Here is a 27,147-nt window from a genome sequence, read left to right on the forward strand (position 1 = left end):
TTATTTTATATATTTAATTCAAGAACTAAAAGCTTACCTGAATTACATCTGCAAATTTATGCAGTCCCGCAGTGTTAGTGAATATCCCAGAACCTAAAATAAACATATATGAAAATAGTATTTCTATATATCAAAAAAACATGCACATGACTAACATTCATTGAATATACTGCTTCCCTTTTGTTATTCACTACCAAACATACGGGACGCAGTGGCTCAATGGCTAAGACGCTGAGCTTGTCAATCAGAAAGGTCGGCAGTTTGGCAGTTCGAATCCCCAGCGCCGCCTAACAGAGTGAGCTCCCATGACTTGTCCCAGCTTCTGCCAACCTAGCAGTTCGAAAGCAAATAACAAATGCAAGTAGAAAAATAGGGACCACTTTGGTGGGAAGGTAACAGCGTTCCATGAGCCTTCGGCATTGAGTCATGCCAGCCACTTGACCAGAGGCATCTTCAGATGCATGCGCAGAACAATTTCCATTGAACTGCACATCCAGCGCGTGAAGCGTGCGCATCATCAAACCGACAGTAACGCCAGCCAGAACCCACCCCTGGTGGCACCTCAGTGTTATACATTCTAATACAAATAAAACTAATCAAATTGATCATAATCCTTGCATTCAATCCGCTTATATATTTCTAATAATAACGCTTACTTATAGTAACGTATAGTCTCATTATTCAATTATTCCACATTTTCTCTTGTTATTACTTTCATTTTGTTATATAAAAGCTTTACACGAATGTTCCCCCTTTTCTTGTTTCTATCACTTATTCTAGCTTTTGATCATATCACTCTTTATTTAAAAAAAACCTTTCCCTTTCTTTCTTATCCAACTTCTAATCATGACACCTACATAAAAAAGGAAAAAGGAAAAAGGAAAAGGAAGAAGTGAGCGAGAGAAAAGAAAAAGTAACTTTCCTGCTTGAGACGGGAGTTGGACTAGAAGACCTCCAAGGTCCCTTCCAGCTCTATCCTGATTGACTGACCAGTAAAATGTTGTGTTATTTTAAATTTACTTTGTCTCCTGGTCCTCCCAAAAAACCCAAAACGGTTGTGCCTCAGTCTTCTATTGAATATGATTCAAGTGTGGCTAATGACCAGGGCTGTGTGTTGAGTTTGTGACCATAAGGTGAACTGGGGAGCGTGTGTAACAACAGTACGTCATTCAGCCATGCAATTAAATGATACGGGAAGTCACAACAGACATCAGGTCACCAGCAAAGGGGCAGGGGAGACGACAAAACACAAGTGTCCTTAAAAGTGGAAACTCATCACTTTGTAATTCAAATAGGTTGAAAGGTTACAGAGGAACCGCTCCAAAAACATTTTTACAATTTCTTGCTAATTTGAGATGACTCAGATACTGTATTCACACTTGACAGGATTCAGACTACGGCCAATGTAGGAATCAAATTAACCGAGTTAATTTTAATATATGCATCTCAAAGGTTTTTGGGTTAAACCTCTTTAATAACTGGCATATGTGTCTGACCAAATGCCTCTGAACAGTTTTGTTTACTCTCAATTTTAAGAGGAGTACTTAAGTGGATTATCTGGAAACAGAAAATTGGATTTAGCAGGTCACAACCTGGCAAAAACACTTAACATATTCCATAGAAATGGTTTCAAAATGATCTGTCATTAATGGATAGCGCTACAAGGTGCTGGTGATTACCTTTAAAGCCCTACATGGACTTGGACCTGGATATCTGAGAGACCGCCTCCTGCTGCATACCTCCCAATGGCTGATAAGAACTCACAGGCTAGGCCTCCTCCGGGTGCCATCGACCGGACAATGCCGGGTGGCGACACTCGGGGGAGAGCCTTTTCTGTAGCTGCTCTGGCTCTGTGGAACGAACTGCCCGCAGAGATCCGGACCCTTCCCACTCTCACGGCCTTCCAAAAAGCCACCAAAAACCTGGCTGTTCCGGCAGGCCTGGGGCTGTTGATCTACAAATTAGGTCCAGCCCCCAGCTAAGCCAAATGTATGTTGTGTTTTTTAAACTGTTTTTCGTTTTCTCTCCCCTATTTGTTATTTTTATTTTATCTCGTATTTGTAAGCCACCCGGAGTCCTACGGGATTGGGCGGCATATAAGCTCATTAAATTACGAAATTATGAAATTTTCCACACTCACGACAGTTGCAGTATCCCCAGTGTCACGGGATGAAAAATCAGACCTTTGGCAACTGGTTCCAATTTATGACGGTTGCAGTGTCCCCGATGTCACGTGATCCCATTTCACGACTTTCTGACAAACTAAGGCAACGAGGAAGCCAGATTCACTTAACAACCATGTGACTAACTTAAAAACTGCAGGGATTCACTTAACCACCGTGGCAAGAAGTCGTAAAATGGGGCCAAATCCACTTAAGAAATGTCTCATTGAACATTTTGGGCTCAATTGTGGTCGTACATGGAGGACTACCTGTATAAAACTCATAGCAACAGAGCTCCCATTTAGGATAAATATTAAATAAAAATTAGCTTGCCTTCAGAAATCGTGCTCCATCACTGGAGGTTTTAAAGAAGAAACTAGACAGCCACTTATCTGAAATAGTATAGGTCAGTGATGATTAACCTTTTTGTCGAGGCGTGCCAAAAGCGTGGGGGAGCATGGGGGGGTTGTGTGTGTGTGTGTGTGTGCACACACCCATAAAGCAATGCCCCCGCGCATGCATGCAGAATCCCCCCAAGCATGTGTGCAGGCCTCACTGAAGCCTCTGGACTTCTAAGAGGTGCACTGGGCCAGTTTTTGCCCCCCCGGAGGCTTCAGGAAAGCCTCCTAAAGCCTCTGGAGGGCAAGGAATGGATTTCCAGTTTGCACATTGGGTTGTTTTTCGCCCTCCGGAGGCTTCAGGGAAAAATGGCCAAAAATCGAGGCCGAAAATCAACTTGCCAGCACACACATGTGCCCTGGAGCTGACAGGGCAATGCCTTGCATGCCCTCAGAAATGGCTCCATGTGCCAGCTGTGGCATGTGTGCCATAGGTACGCCATCATGGGTATAGGTTCTCTTGCTTGAGCAAGGGGCTGGACTAGAAAACCTCCAAGGTCCCTTCCAGCTCTATTCTATTCTAGCATTCTAATAATTAAGATGATTGACATATCAATGTAATTGCTTAAAAAAAATGCCAGGCTACCTTGATGCAATACAGCCCAAACTAGCCAATTGATCAGCTTCGGCCCGTTTCTGGACCTTCCTCCGTGTCCTCTTGCAACCTCTTGCTTAGATTGCTGCAATGCGCTCTCCATGGGGCGGCCCTGAAGAGCAGTAGCAAACTTCAACTGGTGCAGAACACAGCTGGGTGGGTAGTAGAACAACAGAGTTGGAAGGGACCTTGGAGGTCTTCTAGTCCAACCCCCAGCCTAGGCAGGAAACCGTTTCAGACAAATGGCTATCCAACATCTTCTTAAAGACTTCCAGTGTTGGGGCATTCACAACTTCTGGAGCCAAGTTGTTCCATTGATTAATTGTTCTTACTTTCAGGAAGTTTCTCCTCAGTTCTAAGTTGTTTTTCTCCTTGATTAGTTTCCACCCATTGCTTCTTGTTCTACCCTCAGGTGCCTTGGAGAATAGTTTGACTCCCTTTTCTTTATGGCAACCCCTGAGATATTGGAAGATTGCTATCATGTCTCCCCTGGTCCTTCTTTTCATTAAACTAGACATGCCCAGTTCCTGCAACTGTTCCTCATATGTTTTAGCCTCCAGTCCCCTCATCCTCTTTGTTGCTCTTCTCTGCACTCTTTCTAGTAAATAGAGGTAATCCTCAACTTATGGCCACAACTGAGCCCAACATTTCTGCTGCCAAGTGAGGCATTTGTTAAGTGAATTTGGCCCCATTTTACAACCTTTCTTGCCACAGCTGTTAACTAAATCGCTTCAGTGGTTAAGTTAGTAACAGAACTGGTAAGTGAATCTGGCTTCCTCATTGGCCTGGCTTGTCAAAAGGTTGTAAAAGGTGATCACGTGATCCCGGGACGCTGCAACCATCATTATTATTCCATTTTCGCATCTTCCGCAAGACATCTTTCCCCCTGTAAAACTGGGGTATATACTTACGGCCAGCTAAATACTGCGTAATTTGTTCCAGGGATCCAAGGAGAGCATTCTGGGTTTGGAATGTGATTTGAGCCTTTGCAAACAACTCAAATATGTAGCTAGAGATTCAAGCAGAAACATATTGTTAAGAAAGTATTTTTAGTACATCCTGAAAGGAAACAGCCTTCCTTTCCCTGTAGGATGAAAAGCATGCTGTTATTCTTCGCTTACAAAATCCAATTACCATATTTTTCGGAGTATAAGATGCACCATTTCCCCCTCAAAAAAGAGCGTGAAAATCTGGGTGCGCCTTATACACGGAATACAGCATTTTTGACCTCCCGAAACCCCCTTTCCAAAAATGTCTGTGAATAGCCTTTAAGAGGCTTATAGAGTGCTCCTGGGGGCTGGGGAGGGTAAAAATGAGCAAAAAACTGGTTATTTTTTGCTCATTCCCCCTCCCCAGGCCCCAGGAGCACTCTATAAGCCTCCTAAAGGCTATGCATGCCCTTTTTCTGATGAAAAACGGGCCCATTTTTTCCTCATTTGGGGGGGGGGGGGCAGGTGCACTCTACAAGCCTCCTAAAGACTGTTCATGCCCTTTTTTTTTTGACAAAAAAACAGGCCCGTTTTCGTGAAAAAACAGGCTGTTTTGGGGAGGTCTCCAGAGTCTAAAAACCTTTTAAAAATATTTGTCTCTTCAAAACCTTGGTGCATCTTATACTCCGAAAAATACGGTATCTTTTTTTAAAACTTGCCATAAATCATCACTATGCCACCCACACTTGACACTGGAGTCAAAAGGAGGGGGGTGGGGGAGAAGACAAAATAGTATGTTTTATAACTCCATGTCTCATTGGAAGTATAAGTTAGCAGAAAGCACAGCCTCTTTCTGCAACAGCTTATCCCAGGTTTACCTGCAGAGATCAACGGTGCATCTTCGTATTAAAACAAACTGTTCTGAAATAATTTCCTGATTTAACAAGAGGGAAGTTGATGTGTTTACAACACAAATGTTTCAGCCTAACCTAAATCAAAGGTTTTTGTGTTGGTAACATGAGGAGGAGGAGGAGGAGGAGGAGGATAGCAGCCATTCCCCGGAGTTGCTGAAGGGAAGGCAGCATAGGATTATGGCTCTGCCAATGGTTCTGGCAAAACCAGCTTACTACAAACCCCATCAGCCTAGGAATTTTGGCTGGGGAGGTCTAGGAGACCCCTCTCTACCGGGGGCTCTGCTCTTTGGAACATCTTGCTGCCGGAGGTGAGATCAACCTCCGTCGTCTTGGTCTTCAGAAAGGGACTTAAAACCTGGTTCTGCCGGTTGGCTTGGGGGCCCGATGGAGAAGCTGCAGGCTGGAGTGGTTGGTGCAGAGACCAAGAAGACACCGCCTCTGCTGCTAACCTGGGATCTCTTAACTCTACTTAATAATTTGTCATTTTAATCTGATGGAAGAGATATATTTGTAGGTTTCAACCGCAAGGTCCCTTGGTGCTCTGTGAACCTGATTGTTGTCTTGCAGATGTTTCCTTACCCAACTAGTAACATCATCAATGCACTGAAGATGTTACCTAGTTGGGTAATGAAATGTCTGCAAGACAACAACCACGCTCAGAAAGCACCAAGGACTCCCGTCCTTCTCCTCTCTCTCTCCCCCTCCCACTTCTCCTTCTCCTCCTACCTGCTAAACCACCCTTCTAGCATGGATGATGTTACTTAGTTGGGTAATGAAACGTCTGCAAGAAAACAACCAAGTTCAGAGAGCACCAATAGAGTAGAGTAGAATAGAATAATAGAGTTGGAAGGGACCTTGGAGGTCTTCTAGTCCAACCTCCTGCTTAGGCAGGAAACCCTATACCATTTCAGACAAATGGCTAACCAACATCACCAAGGAGCCCACCATTTTAACCCATTTTTATATTGATAATGGTTCTTATATTTCTACTTTTATTATATCATAAGCAGTGCAGTCTCCTCAAATTTTTATTAATAATAAAATACATTTAATAAATAGATTAGACAGGTAGGCAGAGATAGATAGATAAATAGATAGATAGATAGATAGATAGATAGATAGATAGATAGATAGATAGATAGATAGATAGATAGATAGATGATAGATAGATAGATAGATGATAGATAGATAGATAGAGATAGAGATAGATAGATATAGATAGATTAGACAGACAGACAGACAGACTGACTGACTGACTTGTCTTTCTTGTATTACAGTATTTCAGTTTTCTCAAATGCCAAGGAAAGTATGCTCTGGCTTTAATTATTAAATGTGCTTCATTAAAGATCTAAGAAATGCAGCATCCTTCCATGGCACTCAAACTGGGACGATATGGAGAGAGAAGGGACATTGGGTGCTTTCTTTTATATGGAAGGAGGGGAATGCTCTTTTAAGAGTCGAAATGAGCGCCTTAAAGTCTCAGGTATGCCTAACGAACTCGTTTTTACTAAGATGGCAGATCTGCTCATTAGCAGGAGTTCCCCAAAAGAGGAATAGGTCCCACTTGAGACCCACTGCCTGGAGCTGCTCAGAATTACATCTGGTCTTCAGCCTGGCGTGTGTCAGCTGGGAAGGAACGTACCCCTGCTTTATATCGCTCTTAGTATTGTGGCTATTCTTTACCCGGAGTTCTCTGATTTCTCTTAAGCCTTAGCATCAAAGGTAGGTAGTACTATGGGGCAGAGTATCCTCCCCTCAATATGACTGCAAGGTTCCACATCAAATTCTAGATCAGGGGGTCCACAACCCCGGGGCCACTATCTATTTGGAACTGGGCCACGTGAGAGATAGGCTTATCTTCTCTCTTGCGCGAGTGGAGATGCACGGAAGATGGCTGGGAAAGCTGCAAGCTGCAATCACATGACATCTTGCCTATCAAACGTAGTGATGCACTTAACGACTGAAGCAAAAAAGGTCGTGATGCCTTGCTTAATGGGGAATTTTCGGGTCCCGGTTGTGGTTGGAACAAGCGGGCCAAAGGAGAAGCATGCAAAAACAAAAGATTACAGTAAGACCAAGTTGGAAGAGATTTGTTTTTGTTTTTAAAATTGAAACATACCTTCCATCTGCCGTGAATCCGTTTTTATTTGGTAAGAATTTTACATCGTCAATAGCACTTTCTAGCTGCAGGAGAATCCCTTTAAGGCACATAAAGGAAAAGGGGTTAAAATTTAATTTGGTTACCGATGGATGCTGACCTGGGGGGAGGGGTCAAGCTCGTCATCAGTTCGGAATCCCTTCTTGTCCACAAGAGATCCAAGTCCAATCCTCCTTCAATTCCGTTGACTTAATCTACCACCAACTTGCCTTGAACCGCCTATTAGTGTTCTGATCGAGGCTTCCCCAGCAGCATGAAGCCGAGTCCTCGTCCCGATAAACCCTTTTTATTTAATTTACAGTGAATTCCTTTCCAGCAAAGCCTTTCCTCTCCCAAAGTCTTTCAAGATAGTTCACAATTACCGACCTTTCTCAGGCTTGGAGAGCGGACAGGCCAGTATCTTTCAGATGCTGCATTACGTGGCAAGAATGCAGGAATGAACGAATGGTCTCCTGCAAACTCCACCCCTCTTTCACTCCTCTTTTATTCCCTCTGGGAGGGGCCATTCACTGTCCACCTGTGGCCTTACTCCCAAGTCGACCCTTGTTCCTTAGCAGTTCCCTTCGTCTGGCAACTCTGCTCATGCACACACTGGGAACAGGCTCCAACTGTTCCTCTGCCTCACTGATGTCTGACTCTGAAGGCAGCTGATAACTGGCATACAGCTCTGGCCCCCTCTCTGCCTCTGACACAGAGCCCTCCTCAGAGCCTTCCCCAGACTCCAGGACTGGCCCATGTTCCTCCCCAACCTCCTCACTGTCCGAATCTGTTGCCAGCTCTGCTGGCTGCTGGCAGACCACAATTATTTAGTTCAGATTCTTATTTAGAGGTAGCATGGAATAAACTCATTTTGTGTTCATTTTGGACCTAACCCTGGCTCCTGATTTCTTGTGGCTGATGCTGCCCTTCTTATCTAAATGATTCTGTTAAGTTTACAACTTCATTTTAAACTACATGTAGCTCAAACTTTCACACAATCAAATCCTAAAATGGTCAAATCAAAAACTGAACACTGCTCAAAGTTTGGAACAGGTTGTCTTTCCTTACCGATGGTAACCGGGGCAGGGAACTACATCCCTAAGCCATGTGATCATACGGTACCATGTCATATGACTGCACTGACCTACGACAGAGGTTCTGGCAGTTCCAGTTGCCATTGTTAGGTGAATCCTAGGTGGTTGCAGTCTCCTGCAGTCACATGACCAGCATTTGTGACTTCCTGCAGGCTTCCCCATTGACCGCTTGTTAGAAGCTGGTAGTGAAGATCGGAAGTGATGATCATGACTGCAGGACACTCTGGTATACAATTGTGCCTCAGTCACAATCACATGACACTGTGAACACTGCAAGAGCCATAATCATGAGGGCCTGTTGTAAGTCTCCCTTGTTTAGTATCGTCGTATCTTTGAACAGTTGCTGAATGAGTGGGTGTTAAGCGAGGACTACCCGTATCGGATTATTTTGGCTAAACTCCACAAGGAAAAAGGTACTTACGCTTTATTTTTGCTATATCTTCAAGTTCCATGTTCAGTCCTGTTTAAGAAAAGGAGTTTTCCTTCAGTTTAGACTTACAGATGCCATCTTTTTCTATCATTCCATATATTCATATAAAGTTAAATATTCATGTAATATATCTGCAGCTGTTATTAAGAGATTTATTTCAGATTTCTCCAGCTATTATTAAGAGATTTATTTCAGATTTCTGTGGTGGGCCAAAAAATGAAAGACAAGAAGGCGTTCAAGAACATCTACAGGAATCTTGCAAGCCACTTCAGTTTCAAAACAGCCATGCCGCACAATCACACAGATAGGTTGTGCCCACTGCAGAACAGTAACAACAGTATGTTATGTTTATGAAGTCATGCAGAATTCGATTACTCCCTGAGACTGGGGAAAAAAGAAAGAAACTACATCGTTTGACAAAAAAAGAAACCCCTTCAAATCCCTGTGCCCCCAATTGGCCCAGAATTACAGTTTTATCACCCCCTTTGCCAAATCTCCACCAAAAAACAGCGGTGGTTGTGCATAAACATAAGAGACAGTGAGTAGATGATTTCTTTCTAAGTCATCTCGGAATCATTTATTTAAAATCAAGGGTAAATCCAGGATAGAAAAAAAAATCAAACTTTGCAATGCGTTCTTTTCTACTATCTTTGATGACTGATGAAACCTCAGTTAGCCTAAAATAGAACTACTGTACTTGATGGCTAACTGGGATTGGATTCTCTGACTACAAAATGTCACTGCTTCGAGTATTTTTCCGGCTGGTGTCAACATTTTGTAGATTTTTAAAGTCTTAAAAGAGTTTGGGATCAGTTTAATATTTTTTTCTACTTTCTGTAGCTATTTGGATGCTTAAATTGTCTTCAGAATGTCCCACCCACTCAACTATCCTTTCAACACAAGGGAAAAATATGCTTACAGGTAGTCCTCAACTTACAACCGGTCACATTTTACAACAGTTTTGCTGAAAACCGGCACCTGGTTTTTGGCAAAACCACACCCATAGCAAATACAGGTAGTCCTCGACTTACAACCACAACTGAGCCCAAAATTTATGTTGCTAAGGGAGACATTTAAGTGAGTTTGCCCCATTTTATGACCTTTCTTGTCATAGTTGTTAAGTGAATCATAGTAGTTGTTAAATTCATCAGACTGTTAAGTGAATCTGGCTTCCCAATTGATTTTGCTTGTCAGAAGGTTGCAAAAGGGGATCACATGACCCCGGGACACTACAACCGTCATAAATAAGAGTCAATTGCCAAGCGTCTGAATTTTGATCATATATCCCTGGGGATGCGACAACGCTTGCAAGTGGGAAAAGTCACCTTTTTCAGTGTCATTGTAACTTTGAATGGTCACTAAACGAACTGTTGTAAGTCGACGACTACTTATAATGGTTCACCCTTACAACACGTCCTGATGGTGTTACCTAGTTGGGTAGTGAAATGTCTGCAAGAAAACAAGCAAGCTCGGATAGCCCCAAGAAGCCCTCATTTCAATCCTGAGCTACCAATATTTTCCTTTATTGAGACTTACAACTGAGATGCTTGCACTTACAACCACGTTTGCTTAATTACCGTCACAAAAACCATTGTGAAATCAGATTGGGTTATGTGATTGACACATTTTACAACCATCATGGCAAATGATTTTTTTTGGCCAATTTCACTGTATTTATTTTATACAATGACAATAAAGACTATACTATACTAAATGGCGTATGTTGAGGACTAGCTGTACTATGATCATCTTTGTTGCTCTTCTCTGCACTCTTTCTAGAGTCTCCACATCTTTTTTACATTGTGGCGACCAAAACTACTTGGAATATGGCATCCAGTTTTGGTTGCCACGATGTAGAAAAGATGTGGAGACTCTAGAAAGAGTGCAGAGAAGAGCAAGAAAGAGGATTAGGGGACTGGAAACTAAAACATATGAAGAATGGATGCAGGAACTGGGTATATCTAGTTTAATGAAAAGTAGGACCAGGGGAGACATGATAGCAGTCTTCCAATATCTCAGAGGTTGCCACAAAGAAGAGGGAGTCAGCCTATTCTCCAAGGCACCAGAGGGTAGAACAAGAAGCAACGGATGGAAACTAATCAAGGAGAGAAGCAACTTAGAACTGAGGGGAAATTTCCTGACAGTTAGAACAATGAATCAGTGGAACAGAAGTTGCCTCCAGAAGTTGTGGATGCCCCAACACTGGAAGTCTTTAAGAAGATGCTGGATAGCCATTTGTCTGAAATGATATAGGGTTTCCTGCCTAGGCAGGGGGTTGGACTAGAAGACCTCCAAGGTCCCTTCCATCTCTGCTATTGTATAAAACCATGCCCTCCACTCTTAGGTGGCACAGTCAGTTTGTAGGTTCCTGTGCGTGGAGGCAACCCTACCTGAGTTGCCGTATTCCATATTGAATTCAGCGTTGAATTCATTCTGTTCAATTTTTTTGGATTGCTCTTCTAGGACGATGTTAATGGCATCAATGGCTGAAGCTAAGTCATAGGGAGTCAGGTCAAAGGAGGCCATTTCTTCACACAATTGCTCCTGGAAAAGAAGAAGAAAACAATGATGAACACTTGCAGTTCATCAGTTGCACACTTACTTTGTGCAACAGTATGTTTGTGCAAGGGCAATTCTTGTGCTGCAAAAACAGCGGCAAAATTAAATTAGAGTCCAATCTCCCGCTGCCATGCTGGCAGTTCCACCCATCCAGTTCCAGTCAGGTGCAGAGATGCCAGGACAAAGGATGACCTTGGCAATCTAGGAAGGAATTTTATTTTGGCTACCTAACGTTCTACTCCGTACCATCCCCCCTCCCATTTCCCCACTATAGAAACAGCATAGCAGAATAGAGATTGAGATTGAGATTTGTTTTATTTATATGCCGCCCTATTCCCTGCAGGGACTCAGGGCGGCGAACAACTCAAGCGGGAAGGGAACACACAAGTACAAAACAAGCATTTAAAATAGCCAACAGTCACACAAGTCGAGAGGGGAAGGGAGCTCATCAACCCCAGGCCTGCTGGCAAAGCCAGGTTTTAACGGCTTTTCGGAAGGCCTGGAGAGAGGTGAGGGTCCGGATCTCTGCGGGGAGTTCGTTCCAAAGGGCCGGAGCTGCCACAGAGAAGGCCCTCCCCCAGGTCGTAGCCAGATGGCATTGGCTGGTAGACGGAACCCGGAGGCGGTCAACCCTGTGCGATCTAACGGGTCTTTGGGAGGTAATTGGCAGCAGGCGGTCTCTCAAGTAACCAGGTCCAATACCATGAAGGGCTTTATAAGTGATAACTAGCACCTTGAAGCATATCCGGAGACCGATCGGAAGCCAGTGCAGCTCGCGGAGGATAGGTGTAACGTGGGTGTATCGGGGTACACCCACAATCGCTCTCGCGGCTGCATTCTGGACGAGTTGAAGTCTCCGAATGCTCTTCAAGGGCTGCCCCATGTAGAGCGCATTGCAGTAGTGTGGCAGGCCAAAGATCCAAAAGGAACATGGCTGCAGGCCTGGCACATAAGAATCAATAAAAAGAAAATTATCCCTTTTAAAATATGCTTATTTGGCTACTTCAAGCAGGATCCAAATCTTCCTGTCCTCCCTTCTGATTGCTGTTGTCAATCAACACCAGATGCTTCAGAACAAGGCGTAATTGTTGCACAATTTTTTCTTCCTCAAGGGGGAAATGTTATATTTTTGATGTATTACTTCAGGAAAACCCTAAAATAACTTCAGACTCCTTAATATTCTCCATCCTGCTTCAAATTAAAAGACTTAAGGATGGTGTCTCTTTGTGGTAGCACGGGGCGATAGCAGATAGTTCCGAAACAAAGAGTTAATAATATCCAATTCTTTCCCACAGTGAAGCTGTTAGTCGTTTAATCCTATGTAACAGTGATGGTGAGCCTTTTCAGCATCGTGCCCACACCGGAATGCATGTGCATGCATGTGTGCGAGCAACGGAAACCTGAATACCAGCTGGCTGGTGGACACATGCCTGTGTTTGGGGCATTTCCCGGGGCATTTTTGAGCTGTTTTCCAGATCGTTTTCAGGCCATTTTCCGCCTGAAAACGGCCCGAAAAAACTCCCCATTTTTTAAACCAGAAGAGCAGCTGGCACCGACACACATGTCCATAGAGAGGGCTCTGCGTGCCACCTTTGGCACACGTGCCATAGGTTTGCCATAACGGCTATATAACAAGGATGTCCAACCTTGGTAACTTTAAGACTTGTGAACTTCAATTCCCAGAGGCCACGGCTGGGGAATTCTGGGAGTTGAAGTTCATTAGCCTTAAAAGTTGCCAAGGTTAGACACCCCTCCTCTATATATCAGTATTCCTTGGCTTACAACAGGTCACTTAATGATTGTTCGAAAACACAACAGCACTGTAAAAAATTGAATCATGACCGTTTTCACACTTACGACCATTGCAGCGGGCCCAGGGTCATGGGATCAAAATTCAGAAGCTTGGCAGCTGTTTCATATTTATGACGGTTGCAGTGTCATGTGATCTCCTTTGGAGACCTTCTGACAAGCAAAATCAACGGGGAAGCGAGATTCCCTTGACAGCCGTGTTACTAACTTAAAACAACTGCAGTGATTCACTTAACGACAGTGGCAAGAAAGGTCGTAAAATGGGGCAAAGTTCACTTAACAAATGTCTTGCTTAGCGATGGAAATTTTGGGCTCAATTGTGGTCGTACGTTGAGGACTCCCTGCACTCATAAGGCAGCTTTGCCTGTTTATGTTAGTAGGGGGGAAAGTGGGGGGGAAACATGGCATTTAAAAACAATTACGTGCCTCTCAAGGAGACCAGACATAACTGCACTGTAATGAAAGATACGCAGTGCAGATGAACATGGTTTCCCAGTTTTCAAAATAATACCAATCATCCCAAATTCGGAAGCCACCTCTCCATGTTTAATTGAAAAATGTATTCTTATAATTATCACTGGATAACAAACTAGGTTATTTCTCAGCAGGGTATGATGGTATTGCTATAAAGACGCACTCTCCTTTCAAATTAATCATTTACACTTCGTGGGGTTTTTTTTTTCCATTTCATAGCAACAGCCAAGCGAGACTCCACAGTGATATAAAAGGGAACCATTCCTTAGATCAGAATATTCGAGCAGGGAGTTATTACCAGCTTGTTTTATAATAATGATTTGGAAAGGTAATATCTTCAGCAGATGATATATAAGGAGGAAATGTTTCCCAGAGCATGATACAGGTAATCCTTGATTTTCCACCTGTCAAAGTCACAACAGAACCCACAAAAGGGTGCAGGTAGTCCTCGCCTTACAACAGTCCATTTAGTGACCGTTCAAAGTTACAACAGCACTGAAAAAAAATGACTTATGACAGTTTTTCACACTTATAGCCGCTGCAGCATCCCCAGGGACATGCGATCAAACTTGTAAACCGTGTATATTGTCTGTAGTGTTTGTTGCAAGGAGGCAAATTGCTGGGAGGCAGAGGAAGATAGCAATAGCAATAGCAGTTAGACTTATATACCACTTCATAGGGCTTTCAGCCCTCTCTAAGCGGTTTACAGAGTCAGCATATCGCCCCCACAGTCTGGGTCCTCATTTCACCCACCTCAGAAGGATGGTAAGGCTGAGTCAACCTTGAGCCGGTGAGATTAGAACCGCTGCAGATAACAGTCAGCTGAAGTGGCCTGCAGTACTGCACCCTAACCACTGCGCCACCTCGGCTCTTTTTATATTTATATTTTTCCCTTGTTTTCCTCCCCCAAATCTAGGTGCGTCTTATACTTCGGAGCATCTTATACCTGAAGAATACGGTAAATAACATTTTAACAACAGGTCTCCTAAAGAATTGAGAGAAAAATACAATAATATCCTTCATTCCACACCTAAGGTCTAGTAATAGAGGAAATAACCTCAATGTAAGAATTCTGAAAGGACAGGTGGCGAGATTTGTAAAATATCCCCAAATTAAACAGAAAAAAATATATGCTCCTTCTGCCAAATAGCTCCTTTTACATAGTTTACCATTATTACACAAATGCTCTACTGCATGTTTTTGGTGATTCATCCTTTCCATCCTTTCTTGTCAAAGAATTTGTCTAATGACTGTCTCTTAAGATCTTTTGAAAAAGTATATATTGAATTGAATTGAATTTATTATATTTCTATGCCGCCCTTTTCCCCGAGGAGACTCAGGGCGGCTCACAACCCAAGTCAGGGGGGGGATAGGGGATACAATAGGGAAAAAAAGACATGGACTGAGAATACCACAATTTAAAAAGCAACTCAACAGGCACACCATTTGAGCGGGGACAGGAACTCATCAGCCCCAGGCCTGTCGGAACAGCCAGGTTTTAAGGGCTTTGCGGAAGGCCTGGAGGGTGGTGAGGGTCCGAATCTCCATGGGGAGCTCGTTCCAGAGGGCCGGAGCAGCCACAGAGAAGGCCCTCCTCCGGGTGGTCGCCAGTCGGCATTGGCCAGTGGATGGAATTCGGAGGAGGCCTAATCTGTGGGATCTAATCGGTCTATTGGAGGTAATTGGTAGCAGGCGGTCTCTCAAGTACCCAGGTCCAATACCATGAAGGGCTTTATAAGTGACAACTAGCGCCCTGAAGCGTATCCGAAGACCAATAGGCAGCCAGTGCAGCTCGTGGAGGATAGGTGTATATATATATGTGTGTGTGTGCTGATTAATAAGACTTTCCTGCAAAAAGGAACCTAAATGTTTTTCAAGGAGTACAAAGTAGGAACAAGTTGATTGTATTTTTACTTACCACATTGTGAGCTTCATCAAGTATTACTACAGCCCCTTTCAAGTCGAGGTTATGAGCTTTTCGATTCTAGGAAAGAGAACAACACAATGCTTGGTCTCAATTAGTTGCAATGCAGGTAGCACTCGGCTTATGACTATAAATGAACCCAAAATTTCTGCCACTAAGCAAGATAGTTAAGTGGGTTTTGCCCCATTTTACAACATTTCCTGCCACAACTGTTAAGTGAATCAGTGCAGGTGTTAAGTTAGTAACACTGTTGTAATGCGACCCTGGCTTCCCCATTGATGTTGCTTGTCAGAAGGTCACAAGAGGTAGAGGAGCCTACGTCGCTACGAAATGGTCGCTCAATCTCGATGCTCCGAGATCGCCACCAATACTTTTACCGCTGGGTGGTCCAATCGGACCTAAACCGTCCCGTAGAGACGGTGAACAGGAAGACTACGTTCTGCTGATCACAGGGACATCGCAAAGTCCCTGATTGATGCAGGAGGTCTCTCAGCTGGCGTTAAAAGCTCACCCCCCAGGCTGATGAAGTAGGGACAGCTCCAAAACAGAAGGAAAGGGAAGAGAAAGTGTTTACAGCTGGTGAGGAATTTTTATCTGTTTTAAAAGAGCCTGCTTATAAAAAACTTAAAGCTAATTTAAATCTAAGAATAAAAGAAATAAGTGGCAGAATTAAGCTTTGGATGGTTTTGGTCAGTGTGTTATCTTGATTTTTAAACGTTATTTTAATGGATGGAATTTATGCAAACTGTTTGAAATGAATGGATCAAGTTTTCTTCTATAATTTTTACTATTATTTTCACAACCTATGGACTAAACTTCTCCTTATTCATCACTACATGACTTTTTTAACTTGGAATATTAAAAGATACAAAAAGAACAAAGAGAATTGCAACAATTTTAACAACAAAGGGAGAGCAAACTGAAAGCAAAATACTTTTATTTTCATTACTGATTTGGTCTGGAACTTTAAAGTTTCACAGTTTGTTTATAGAAAGGGGTAAGAAGTAAAGCACCATTTGTTTATGCAAATGTTCTTTGAAGTATATCCTTAACCAGAGATCTCATGGTGAACCTTGGTGTAACCTTGTAAAAATCTTCCAAGTCAGAGCAGCAATGTTTTAACAGCTGGAAACAATGGCTTATTTCTAACAACAGAGAGAAACTGTCAGCTTGCAAGAGATAATGTTTGCAATACAGAAATTATCAAATACATTTGAGAAAACGTTTGAAAAATTAGAGCAGAAAAATATGATGAAAAGGATGGAGATGCTTATCAAATGGGAAAAATAGAGGGTAGAGTCCCAAGCAATAAAGAGAAAAATGACTACAAAGAAATCAAATCTGCTGACATCTATGACGAATGGTTTCTGTCTGGAAATGGAAAAAGTGGAATATGGAAAGGAGAACTAGATGGATGGGAACTCTACCCTAGATGGCAAGACACAGAAGAAGAAAAAATAAAAGAACTTATGGATTTAAAGGGAAAAAATTTATTAGTAACACCATCGATAACAACACTGACAATTAAAGACTCACTTAACAACTGCCTTGCTTAGAAATGGAAATTCTGGTTGCAATTGTGGTAGCAAGCCAAGGACAATCTATAGGTCTGATACTCAGTAAGTACTACTGCAGAATGATTCACTGAGTCACTGATGGGAGGCCAAAAAATCATGTTCTCTGATATAAATGAAGATTCTACAGTGGGTTCCCCCCCACACACACACAATCTTGGCAACTTTAAGATGTACGGACTTCAACTCCCAGAATTCCCCAGCCAGCATTGGAAAACAATGTTCAACAGCATCACAGATCTACGTAACCTTAAACACTAACATAGGAGCCCGCAACTCTTGGGCTGCGGATCGGTAGTGGTTCGTGGCCTGTTAGGAACTGAGCCACGCAAACAAGCAAAGCTTCATCTGCGCAGGAGCTCGCTAGCATATGAAACCACCCTCCCCCGCCACTGCCCGTCTGGTCCGTGGAAAAAAGGTTGGGGACCTATGCGCTAACAGATGAAAATGACCCATCAGTCTCTTACTTCAGAACATATGACACAAATAAAGAGAGGACTTTGTCATTTCATCCAAATGCCTCCATGATTCCATATGCATGATTGCCATGCTAAAATATAGGATATGTATGTATGTATGTATGTATGTATGTATGTATGTATGTATGTATGTATGTATATATGTATGTATGTATGTATGTATTTAGAGTTACAACCCCTGGTATATGGGAGGAAGTCCACTGCTTCCATTCTCTGTCTATCGGCTCATCACAAGAGACCATCCAGACAGAAACCCAATATTTTTACTGTTGCCTTTGTTACATTTGTGTTGTATTTGTGCTGATAAATAAATAAAGGGAGACTAGTATAGATCTATTTCAAGCTATTTAGCTCTCATCAGCTAGCCATACCCTTATGCAGGTTCTAATCCCAGTAAGGGTATGGCTAGCTGATGACAGCTAAATAGATCTATACTAGTCTCCCTTTATTTATTTATCAGCACAAATACAACATACATACATACATACATACATACATACATACATACATATATATACATATATATACATATATACATATATATGTTTTCTGAGGTTTTCGCGGGTGTTAGTATGTAGGTCTCTAGTTGTTCGGGTTTTCTCCCGCGTAGAATTGGAGATGTCTTGGCGACGTTTCGACGAAGTCACATTCGTCATCTTCAGGCTGCTGCTGACTACTTCAGGGGACTACTTCAAGGGACAAACAGCCAAGATCCCACACTACTCCTGGAAACACCAAACCTGAAGTAGTCAGCAGCAGCCTGAAGATGACGAATGTGACTTCGTCGAAACGTCGCCAAGACATCTCCAATTCTACGCGGGAGAAAACCCGAACAACTAGAGACCTACATACATACATACATACATACATACATACATACATACATAATCTAACACAAAATCTGGTAAAGTTACTGCCCTGTATTAAAAGATAGAAAAAAAGAATGAAAAACACACTGAGAATTTTTGCTAGTTGAGTTCAGTGGTTTGAGAGACAAGGGAAAACATGAGCCACGTAGTTCTGAAACTCCAGCATGAATTATTATCTATTTGGTTGCTAAAATTCCTGCTCTCTCTGAAACTCATCAGATTCATTAGCTGCGTGGGGAAAGCTAACTTAATAAGTCCAACTTCTCTGCAGTGATGAAAACAGACGCAATTGATCATTAGCTTTTTAAGTGCTTCTGTCACAATTGTGGATGGGCCCTCGGATCGTAAGGACAGCCATCCATGTGCTAGGCATTTGATGATTCTGGGCCAGCTCCATAATTTCCACTGTGACCACAAACCTCTGAGCTGATCTATATTCTGTACCAGGTGAAGATAACCCCAGATGCTCCCTAGTAACCAAATTCAACTGACAATCTACATCCGGTTATCTTTGTCACAGAATTTGTAAACACCAAAGAGCATTTTTCCGAAATATACAAATCAGGTTTGATTCTTTTGAAATAAATATATATACAACATATACCTTTGAGTCCAGCAGGTAGTTATAAGGCATAAAAATGATGTCGGCTTGCTGTTTCAGACTCCGAGAAAGATAATAAGGGCAAACTCTGTTTAAAGAGAAATTAAAAAAAATTACACAATGCCTTCTGAGTTACATTGTTTTCAATAAAGCTTTGTTGTGTTTATCAAGAACTGTCTGCCATCTTTTTAATGAATGACAAAAACGCTACAAGCCAAGATATCTAACTTGTGGCTTGGCCATAAATTCATTAGGTGCCATTAAGTCAAAATAACTGCCACTTTCCAATTGCAGGGCTATTCCAGCATTGCTTAATATCCACATAATGCTGTTCCTTGTAATTTATGAGTTCCATTTTAGCCTGCAACCAAGAATAATTAAACTATGGATAATGAAGCCTTGAGTCTGTGGAAACATTCTGGAACACAAAACCAGGGGGAAAGCACAAAAAGAACGAAAGGGCTGAGAAGGTTGCCGAGTATATAATAGGACAGTGTTTCTCAACTTTAGTAACTTTTTAGATGTGTGGACTTCAACTCCCATGGTTGAAAAAAATATTGCAATATAGGAAGATTGGCAGCAGACTGATGGAAATGTGGAGCCAATAAATACTTTTATGTACATGTAAAATATATTAGAATCTCTCACTATGAACATGGTTCAGGAAATCTTTTACTGTAGATAATGAGGTCTATTATTCATCAGCCACATTTACAAAAGGGAGTTTATTTATCTATCTGCCTATAAACTTCTAAAAGTCTTCTTGGTGTCTGTAACCTTTAATCGAATGAAATGGTGCATCTCAGGGAAAATACTACAGGGAAAATATTACACAGGGAAAACGCCAAGGTACTTCAAGAAGATTAACTTACAGAATGCAGCCAAAAACTGGGACCTATGGCCCCCATGAAATTGTAATCAGGCAAATTTTATAAAACATTTTCTGACATCAAAATTATCACGCTATTTTCAACATAATACAAAATGTCATAAAACAATCCCCCTGGTCAACTCCTGATGTTTGACTGTTGAATCTGGGCTACTTCCAAGGCAGATGTATCTCTGAAAATCTTCCTGAATTTTCAAGAACTTTTCCAATACATTAGACATTCAGCGATACTTAAAAGGCATTTGAGGAATCTGGTAAGAAATATCTCTGAAACAATAACCAAAGGGCCACGGATTGTCTAGTACAGTGTTTTTCAACCACTGTGCCGCGGCACACTAGTGTGCCGTGACATAGTGTAAGGTGTGCCGTGGGAAAAACACCCGCCTGGTGTTTTTGCCTCGGGACATCTCTGTGTCCCGAAAGTTGCTTTCGGGACACAGGGATGCTTCTATTAAGTCCCTGCGGCCCCACGTTTACTTTAAAAACGCGGGGACCGCCGGGAGGTAGCACACGCAGGGACGTCACTGACGTCCCATGCGTGCGCCCATAGCAACAATCGCGGAGGACCAGAGCAGCGAGGAGAACGCACGCTGTCAACTTGGTAACATTTTCTAATGGTGGTGTGCCTCGTGATTTTTTTCATGAAAAAAGTGTGCCTTTGCACAAAAATGGTTGAAAAACACTGGTCTAGTATACAACTAAAACTCTTGTGACTGTAACATTTAACGGTGTGAGATGGAATGCATGGGGGAATCATTTTTGAACCAAGGCAGTTCAAATGAGCCAATTTACAGAATGCATCCATGGGATTCAAATCTGGCACATTTATGGTCATTTGGTGTTGTGTCCCTGTGCTACTGTTCAATACACAATAGCAATAGCACTTAGACTTGTATACCTCTTCACGGTGCTTTACAGTTCTCTCTAAGCTGTTTACAGAGTCAGCCTCTTTCCCCCAACAATCTAGGTCCTCATTTTGCCCACCTCGGAAGGAGGGAAGGCTGAGTCAGCCTTGAGCCTGGTGAGATTCAATCTGCCAAACTGCTGGCAGCCGGTGATCAGCAGAAGTAGCCTGCAGTACTGCACTCTGACCACTGCGCCACCGCATGACAGTAGACAAGTTCTGCCCTAGCCGTCCGGAGGCCAGGTAGATTAATCCCATCGTTGGCTGCCAGAGGAAGGTGTGATGCAGTCAAGTCAGCAAAAAGTTGGAAGTCACCCCTGCTCCTACTGCTTTTTTTTTTGTCCTTGCTCATTCTGTTTCTCTGTTTAGGTAAAGAAATATCTCTGGAAAGATGACCCAATGGGACACAGGTGGCTTGGTTTAATTTACAAAATATTCCATTGCCCCAAAGTGAATCTGGGCAGGATTCAAGATGTAAAAATAATGGGAGAATATTTGTAGCTCAGGATTGAAATGAGGGGTCCCTGCTGCTCTCTGAGCTTGGTTGCTTTCTTGCAGATGTTTGATTACCCAAAATAGGTAACATCATCAATGCAAACTCCGCCCCCCCTTCTAGCACCGAGGATCTTAGTTTGGGTAATGAAACATCTGCAAGAAAACAACCAATCTCAGAGAGCACCAAGGATCCCCTCAGATAAAAATGTTAACAAACAACGTAATATCCAAGGTCACAAAGAAATCCAATTCGTAAGGAATATTAACCAAGCTTGCCCAATCATGCGGCCCAAATGCCTGGGAGACCATCCAGGTCTTTAACAACTTATGAAAGGCTAATCGGGTCAGAACCGTCCTGATTGTGGTTGTTGCATGAAGCATGTGTCACCACAGGGAAGGCGCAACTCCAGGGCCTAACAAAGTGACACTGTTTAAGGGACTCAGAGGATGCCTTTCTTGCTAAATTTGGTGAGGCGAGCGAAGAAAATGCGAGCCAGACAGTCCCACAAATCATCAGAGATTACGCCCGTGTAAGGCTTTGTAGGTAACAACCGGAATCCTGTTGGGAGCAGTATTGTTGCACAGAAGTAATGAGAAATGACCCAAACTGCCCACATCACTTACATTCTGAAATCAGCTGCAGCTCCTCTAGGGCAGTGTTTCTCAACCTTGGCCACTTGAAGATGTCCGGACTTCAACTCCCAGAATTCCCCAGCCAGCATTCGCTGGCTGGGGAATTCTGGGAGTTGAAGTCCGGACATCTTCAAGTTGCTAAGGTTGAGAAACACTGCTCTAGGGAATCCGATCCGGAGTCCATTATGGTAAAATAAATAAGATGACTCAGGCATGAATCGTGGTGATGTGAATCAGGCTGCCTGGTCCAGGAATAGGGGCAACCGGTGCTCAACACAAACACCTGCAAAGGTTCTCCCAGCCAGGTTGCCATCTGCATTTAGAGCCCATCTCTCTCAGAGAGGGGCTATGGATGGTGTACAATATAATCAAATTAACCAGTGGTGGGATTCAAATTTTTTTACTACCGGTTCTGTGGGCATGGCTTGGTGGGGATTTTGCAGTATCCTTCCCCTGGAGTGGGGAGGGAATGGGGATTTTGCAGTAAACCTCCCCTGGAGTGGGGAGGGAATGGGGATTTTGCAGTAAACTTTCCCTGGAGTGGGGAGGGAATGGGGATTTTGCAGTATCCTTCCCCTGGAGTGGGGAGGGAATGGGGATTTTGCAGTAAACTTTCCCTGGAGTGGGGAGGGAATGGGGATTTTGCAGTAAACTTCCCCCGGAGTGGGGAGGGAATGGGGATTTTGCAGTATCCTTCCCCAGGAGTGGGGAGGGAATGGGGATTTTGCAGTAAACCTCCCCTGGAGTGGGGAATGAATGGGGATTTTGCAGTATCCTTCCCCTGGAGTGGGGAGGGAATGGGGATTTTGCAGTAAACCTCCCCTGGAGTGGGGAATGAATGGGGATTTTGCAGTAAACCTCCCCTGGAGTGGGGAGGGAATGGGGATTTTGCAGTAAACCTCCCCTGGAGTGGGGAGGGAATGGGGATTTTGCAGTAAACCTCCCCTGGAGTGGGGAATGAATGGGGATTTTGCAGTAAACCTCCCCTGGAGTGGGGAATGAATGGGGATTTTGCAGTAAACCTCCCCTGGAGTGGGGAGGGAATGGGGATTTTGCAGTAAACCTCCCCTGGAGTGGGGAGGGAATGGGGATTTTGCAGTATCTTTCCCCTGCCACGCCCACCAAGCCATGCCCACCAAGCCATGCCCACAGAACCGGTAGTAAAAAAAATTAAATCTACCACTGGTTAATTTGATTATATTGTACACCATCCATAGCCCCTCTCTGAGAGAAATGGGCAGTTAAGAAATATGAAATATAAATGATCTTTATGGAAATAAATTAATTCTGCTCTTCCTCCATTTACACTCCTTACAGCCTCACAACACTAAGAAAGAACCTTGATAGCATCACTTGGTTGATCCAGGGAAAGGATTTATCACTAGTGGTTAGAATGCAGTATTGCGGGAAAACTTTGCCCAGAGTCTGGCATTTGATCCTGTTGGGCTCAAGGCTGACCCAGCCTTCCCAGCCTTTCGACATCAGTAAAATGAGGACCCAGGTTGTTAGGGGCAATATGCTGTTGTTGTAAACCACCCAGAGTGCGCGGTAAGGCACTATGGCAGTGTTTCTCAACCTTGGCAACTTGAAGATGTCTGGACTTCAACTCCCAGAATTCCCCAGCCAGCAAATGCTGGCTGGGGAATTCTGGGAGTTGAAGTCCAGACATCTTCAAGTTGCCAAGGTTGAGAAACACTGCACTATGGGGTGGTATATTAAGTGTAATTTCTATTGTTAGTTGTCATCGGCATTGCAATAAAACACAACTTATGCCAAGAAATGACTTTGCCCCGGCTTCATGTAGATGTTAAATAAGAGAGGAGACAATAGATTCCTGAGGAATCTCTCACAAGGTCACCTATAATGAGCATTATAAAATTTGCTTTATGGATGATCGCAATAAAGCACAGAAAAATAACTTGATAGGCTTGCTATCAAGCCTTTGTTTCCAGGGGCAAACACAGGTATCCCGGCCATTCTCAGTATCAACAAATGACTTAAACATGCTTTCTGCACAATCTCAGCCTAAGAAAGCATCAAATCGTCTTTGGTTCTGTAAATTATGTTGGTAATTCTGGTTTCCCTTTCGCCATTTCAGCTGAATACGAAGAAGCCCTGCGGTTGCTGAGCTATATCTCCAAGGAAGCGAGACAGAGTTTAAGAAGAAATGACCTGTGTTTGTTTCCATTTTTAACAAGGTCTTCAATATCCAGGATGGGTTCGATCAGTTCTTTCTCGGTGCTTTTTTCTACGTGAAAAAGGAAAAAAACAATGTTGTGTATTGGAAGGTAAAACCATTGCAACCATCGCTGTGCCTGTGTTTCATCAATCAGCATCAGGCCTTTTGCGGCACACCTGAGGCTTGACAATACACTGGTACTTTTATGTTAAGACTACATAATACAAGATTTCTGGTTTAGTCTCCAGGCTAAAAGAAGCTGGATAGTCTAAATCTAATTTATTTCCTGTTTTTAAACCTCCCCTCTCATGACCCTGACCTACATGACATTGATTTCTTAGACTAGGTCTACTTGTAGGGCTCAATTTTTTGCCCTCAAAAGTAAGAATGGAAAAAGCAAGGAACAAAATGGGATTTCAGGTGTGAAAGCTGGCAGGTTCTTGCATTTGTTCAGCTAAGTGGGGGCTTGATAATACAGGTAGTCCTCAACTTACGACCACAACGGAGCCCAAAATTTCCTGTTGCTGTGACATTTGTTAAGTGAATTTTGCCCCCGTTTACAATCTTTCCTGCCACACCTGGTAAGTGAATAACTGCACTTATTAAGTTAGTAACACGGTTGTGAAGTGAACCTGGCTTCCCCGTTGACTTTGCTTGCGAGAAGGTCGCAAAAGGGGATCGCGTGACCCCAGGACTCTGCAACCGTCATAAATATGAGTTAGTTGCCAAGCATTTGAATTTTGATCACTTGACCATGGGGATGCGGTAATGGTTGTAAGTGTGAAGAACAGTCTTACGTCATTTTTTTTAGTAACGTTCTTAACTTTGAATGGTCACTAAATGAACTTTTGTAAGTCACGGACTACCTGTAATTCTATAAACATATCATAATGTGCGAGAGTGAAACTAAGATAAATTTGTTGCTAACCTACACTATATAACCCATATAGGAAAAGTGCCTTTTATTTGTTTATTAAATTTATACGGCACCCAACAGGGTGATTCTTATTCCTTTGGCTCTTATTTAAATAGATGGTCTACCAGGCCTCAACCTAAAAACATTGCTGAGAATCTCCTATGCTAAATAGACGTCTGTTTAACTGGTCTTATTTGCCTGCCTAATAATTTGAAAACTAAACCAGCAAATATCTATCCAAATCAATACATGCAAATACACAATAAAATAGGTTGCTTGTATTAAACTTGCTAATTATACTATAGATCTATCAAACTGTGACTAAAGTGGTGCCAGGGAATTGCACAGCAGATGTCCAAATGAAGTCAGAGATGCCTGACACTAACTAACTAAATATATTTAACATCTATCTATCTATCTATCTATCTTCTATCCATCCATCCATCCATCATCCATCCATCCATCCATCCATCTCATCTCTCTATCCATCCATTCATATTTATTACCTATCATCTGTCTGTCTGTCTGTCTGTCTGTCTGTCTGTCTGTCTATCTATCTATCTATCTATCTATCTATCTATCTATCTATCTATCTATCTATCTATATATATATATATATACATTCATAGATTTTCTCGGGTACAGGTATGTAGGTTTTGGTGTATTTGGGTCTTTTCCCGTGTAAGATTGAGAGTATCTTGACGACATTTCGAAGAGGTCCCACTCGTCATCTTCAGGCTGGTGTCTTTGGCCTCGTGCCGGCCCGTGCAAAGGCACGAGGCCGAAGATACCAGCCTGAAGATGACGAGTGGGACCTCGTCAAAATGTCACTAAGATACCCTCAATCTTACACGAGAAAAGACCCAAATACACCAAAACCTGTATATATATATGATATATATAATCCATCTATCTTATATCCATTCCTATCTATCTATCTATCTATCTATCTATCTATCTATCTATCTATCTATCTATCATCTATCTATCTATCATCTCTATCTATCTATCTATCTATCATCTATCTATCTATCTATCTATCTATCTATCTATCTATCTATCTATCTATCTATCTATCTATCTCTATCCATCCATCCATCCATCCATCCATCCCTCCCTATCTATTCATAAAGCAAACAAGATAGTCAGGCTCAACAGGAGCATCATGAGGTAAATCCATAGAGTACTCAGGAGCAAAAGGTGGGGAAAAAGGGATCCTCCCCCTCATCCACAGCAACCAATCACAGTGCAGATTGCCTGGCACATGCAGCAGACCCGGAACATAAATGCAGCCCCCATCAACAAAAGCCTTATCAACCTCAGCCAATATCCGCCCTCCTTACCTTCCACATTGTTATAGAAGTGACATGAGCGACTTGATACTTTCATACGACACAAGTGGATCTGCAAATCAATTAAAACCCAGTTCAGTGCATCACATAATGGAGCTAAAATAGGTTCATAAGTGCCCTATGTTTAAATTCACACTAGCAATGATCCGCAATTCCCTGCAGAGGAGAACTGTTCTACTTAGTTCTGAGGTGGGAATATGTTACCCTTTCATGGCTGGCTGGGGAATTCTGGGAGCTGAAAGTGCACAGATCTTAAAAGTAGACAAGGTTGGACACCCCTACTTTGATAGGAAGCCCCCTACTCTCTTTTTAGGACTCTGTAATCCCTTAATTCAGGGCAGAGTTGGGGCGACTAGATGGAGCTGAGCATTTACTGGCAGGCTGCCCTTCCTGATGCCTACTCATGAGTTCACAGATGATTTTTTTTTTGCGCTTTAGGAGAGAAACATCTGCCGCTACCTAGGATTGAACTCTCAACCTTCCAAGTGGGAGGTGAACGTCTTCAGCCCTAGACCATCACCACCCTCTTAAGGAGACAGCAATAGCACTTAGATTTATATATCACTTCATAATGCTTTACAGCCCTCTCTAAGCGGTTTACAGAGTCAGCCTATGGCCCATAACAATCTGGGTCCTCATTTTACCGACCTTGGAAGGATGGAAGGCTGAGTCAACCTTGAGCTGGTGAGAATTGAACTGCTGGCAGTTGGCAGAATTAGTCCACATTAGTACTGCATTCTAACAACTGCGCCACCATGGCCCACTATAAATGATAGTGATATGCAGTATTGGAAGACAGGGTTCCTGCAGAGGTGATGGGGCAAGATAGTC

At 42.8% G+C, this 27,147-nt stretch overlaps 1 protein-coding gene across 1 annotated transcript in view; it reads right to left on the reverse strand.

The window, feature by feature from the left end:
• Positions 1-27,147, reverse strand: part of RTEL1 (regulator of telomere elongation helicase 1) — a 117,270-nt gene that overhangs the window by 76,190 nt on the left and 13,933 nt on the right. Inside the window, exons 6-14 of the mRNA XM_087720628.1 lie at positions 26,308-26,368; positions 24,042-24,117; positions 18,952-19,036; positions 15,420-15,485; positions 11,050-11,203; positions 8,651-8,689; positions 7,118-7,196; positions 4,067-4,164; positions 38-93 (exon numbers count right to left, since the gene is read on the reverse strand). Of these exons, the coding sequence (XP_087576754.1) occupies positions 38-93; positions 4,067-4,164; positions 7,118-7,196; positions 8,651-8,689; positions 11,050-11,203; positions 15,420-15,485; positions 18,952-19,036; positions 24,042-24,117; positions 26,308-26,368 (714 nt within the window). The remainder of the gene's footprint in view (positions 1-37; positions 94-4,066; positions 4,165-7,117; positions 7,197-8,650; positions 8,690-11,049; positions 11,204-15,419; positions 15,486-18,951; positions 19,037-24,041; positions 24,118-26,307; positions 26,369-27,147) is intronic.

Source organism: Thamnophis sirtalis, unplaced genomic scaffold (genome assembly GCF_051295495.1).
Source record: "Thamnophis sirtalis isolate CommonGarterSnake01/CBP01778 unplaced genomic scaffold, rThaSir2_p1.2 scaffold_7, whole genome shotgun sequence".
NCBI classification, from domain to species: domain Eukaryota; kingdom Metazoa; phylum Chordata; class Lepidosauria; order Squamata; family Natricidae; genus Thamnophis; species Thamnophis sirtalis.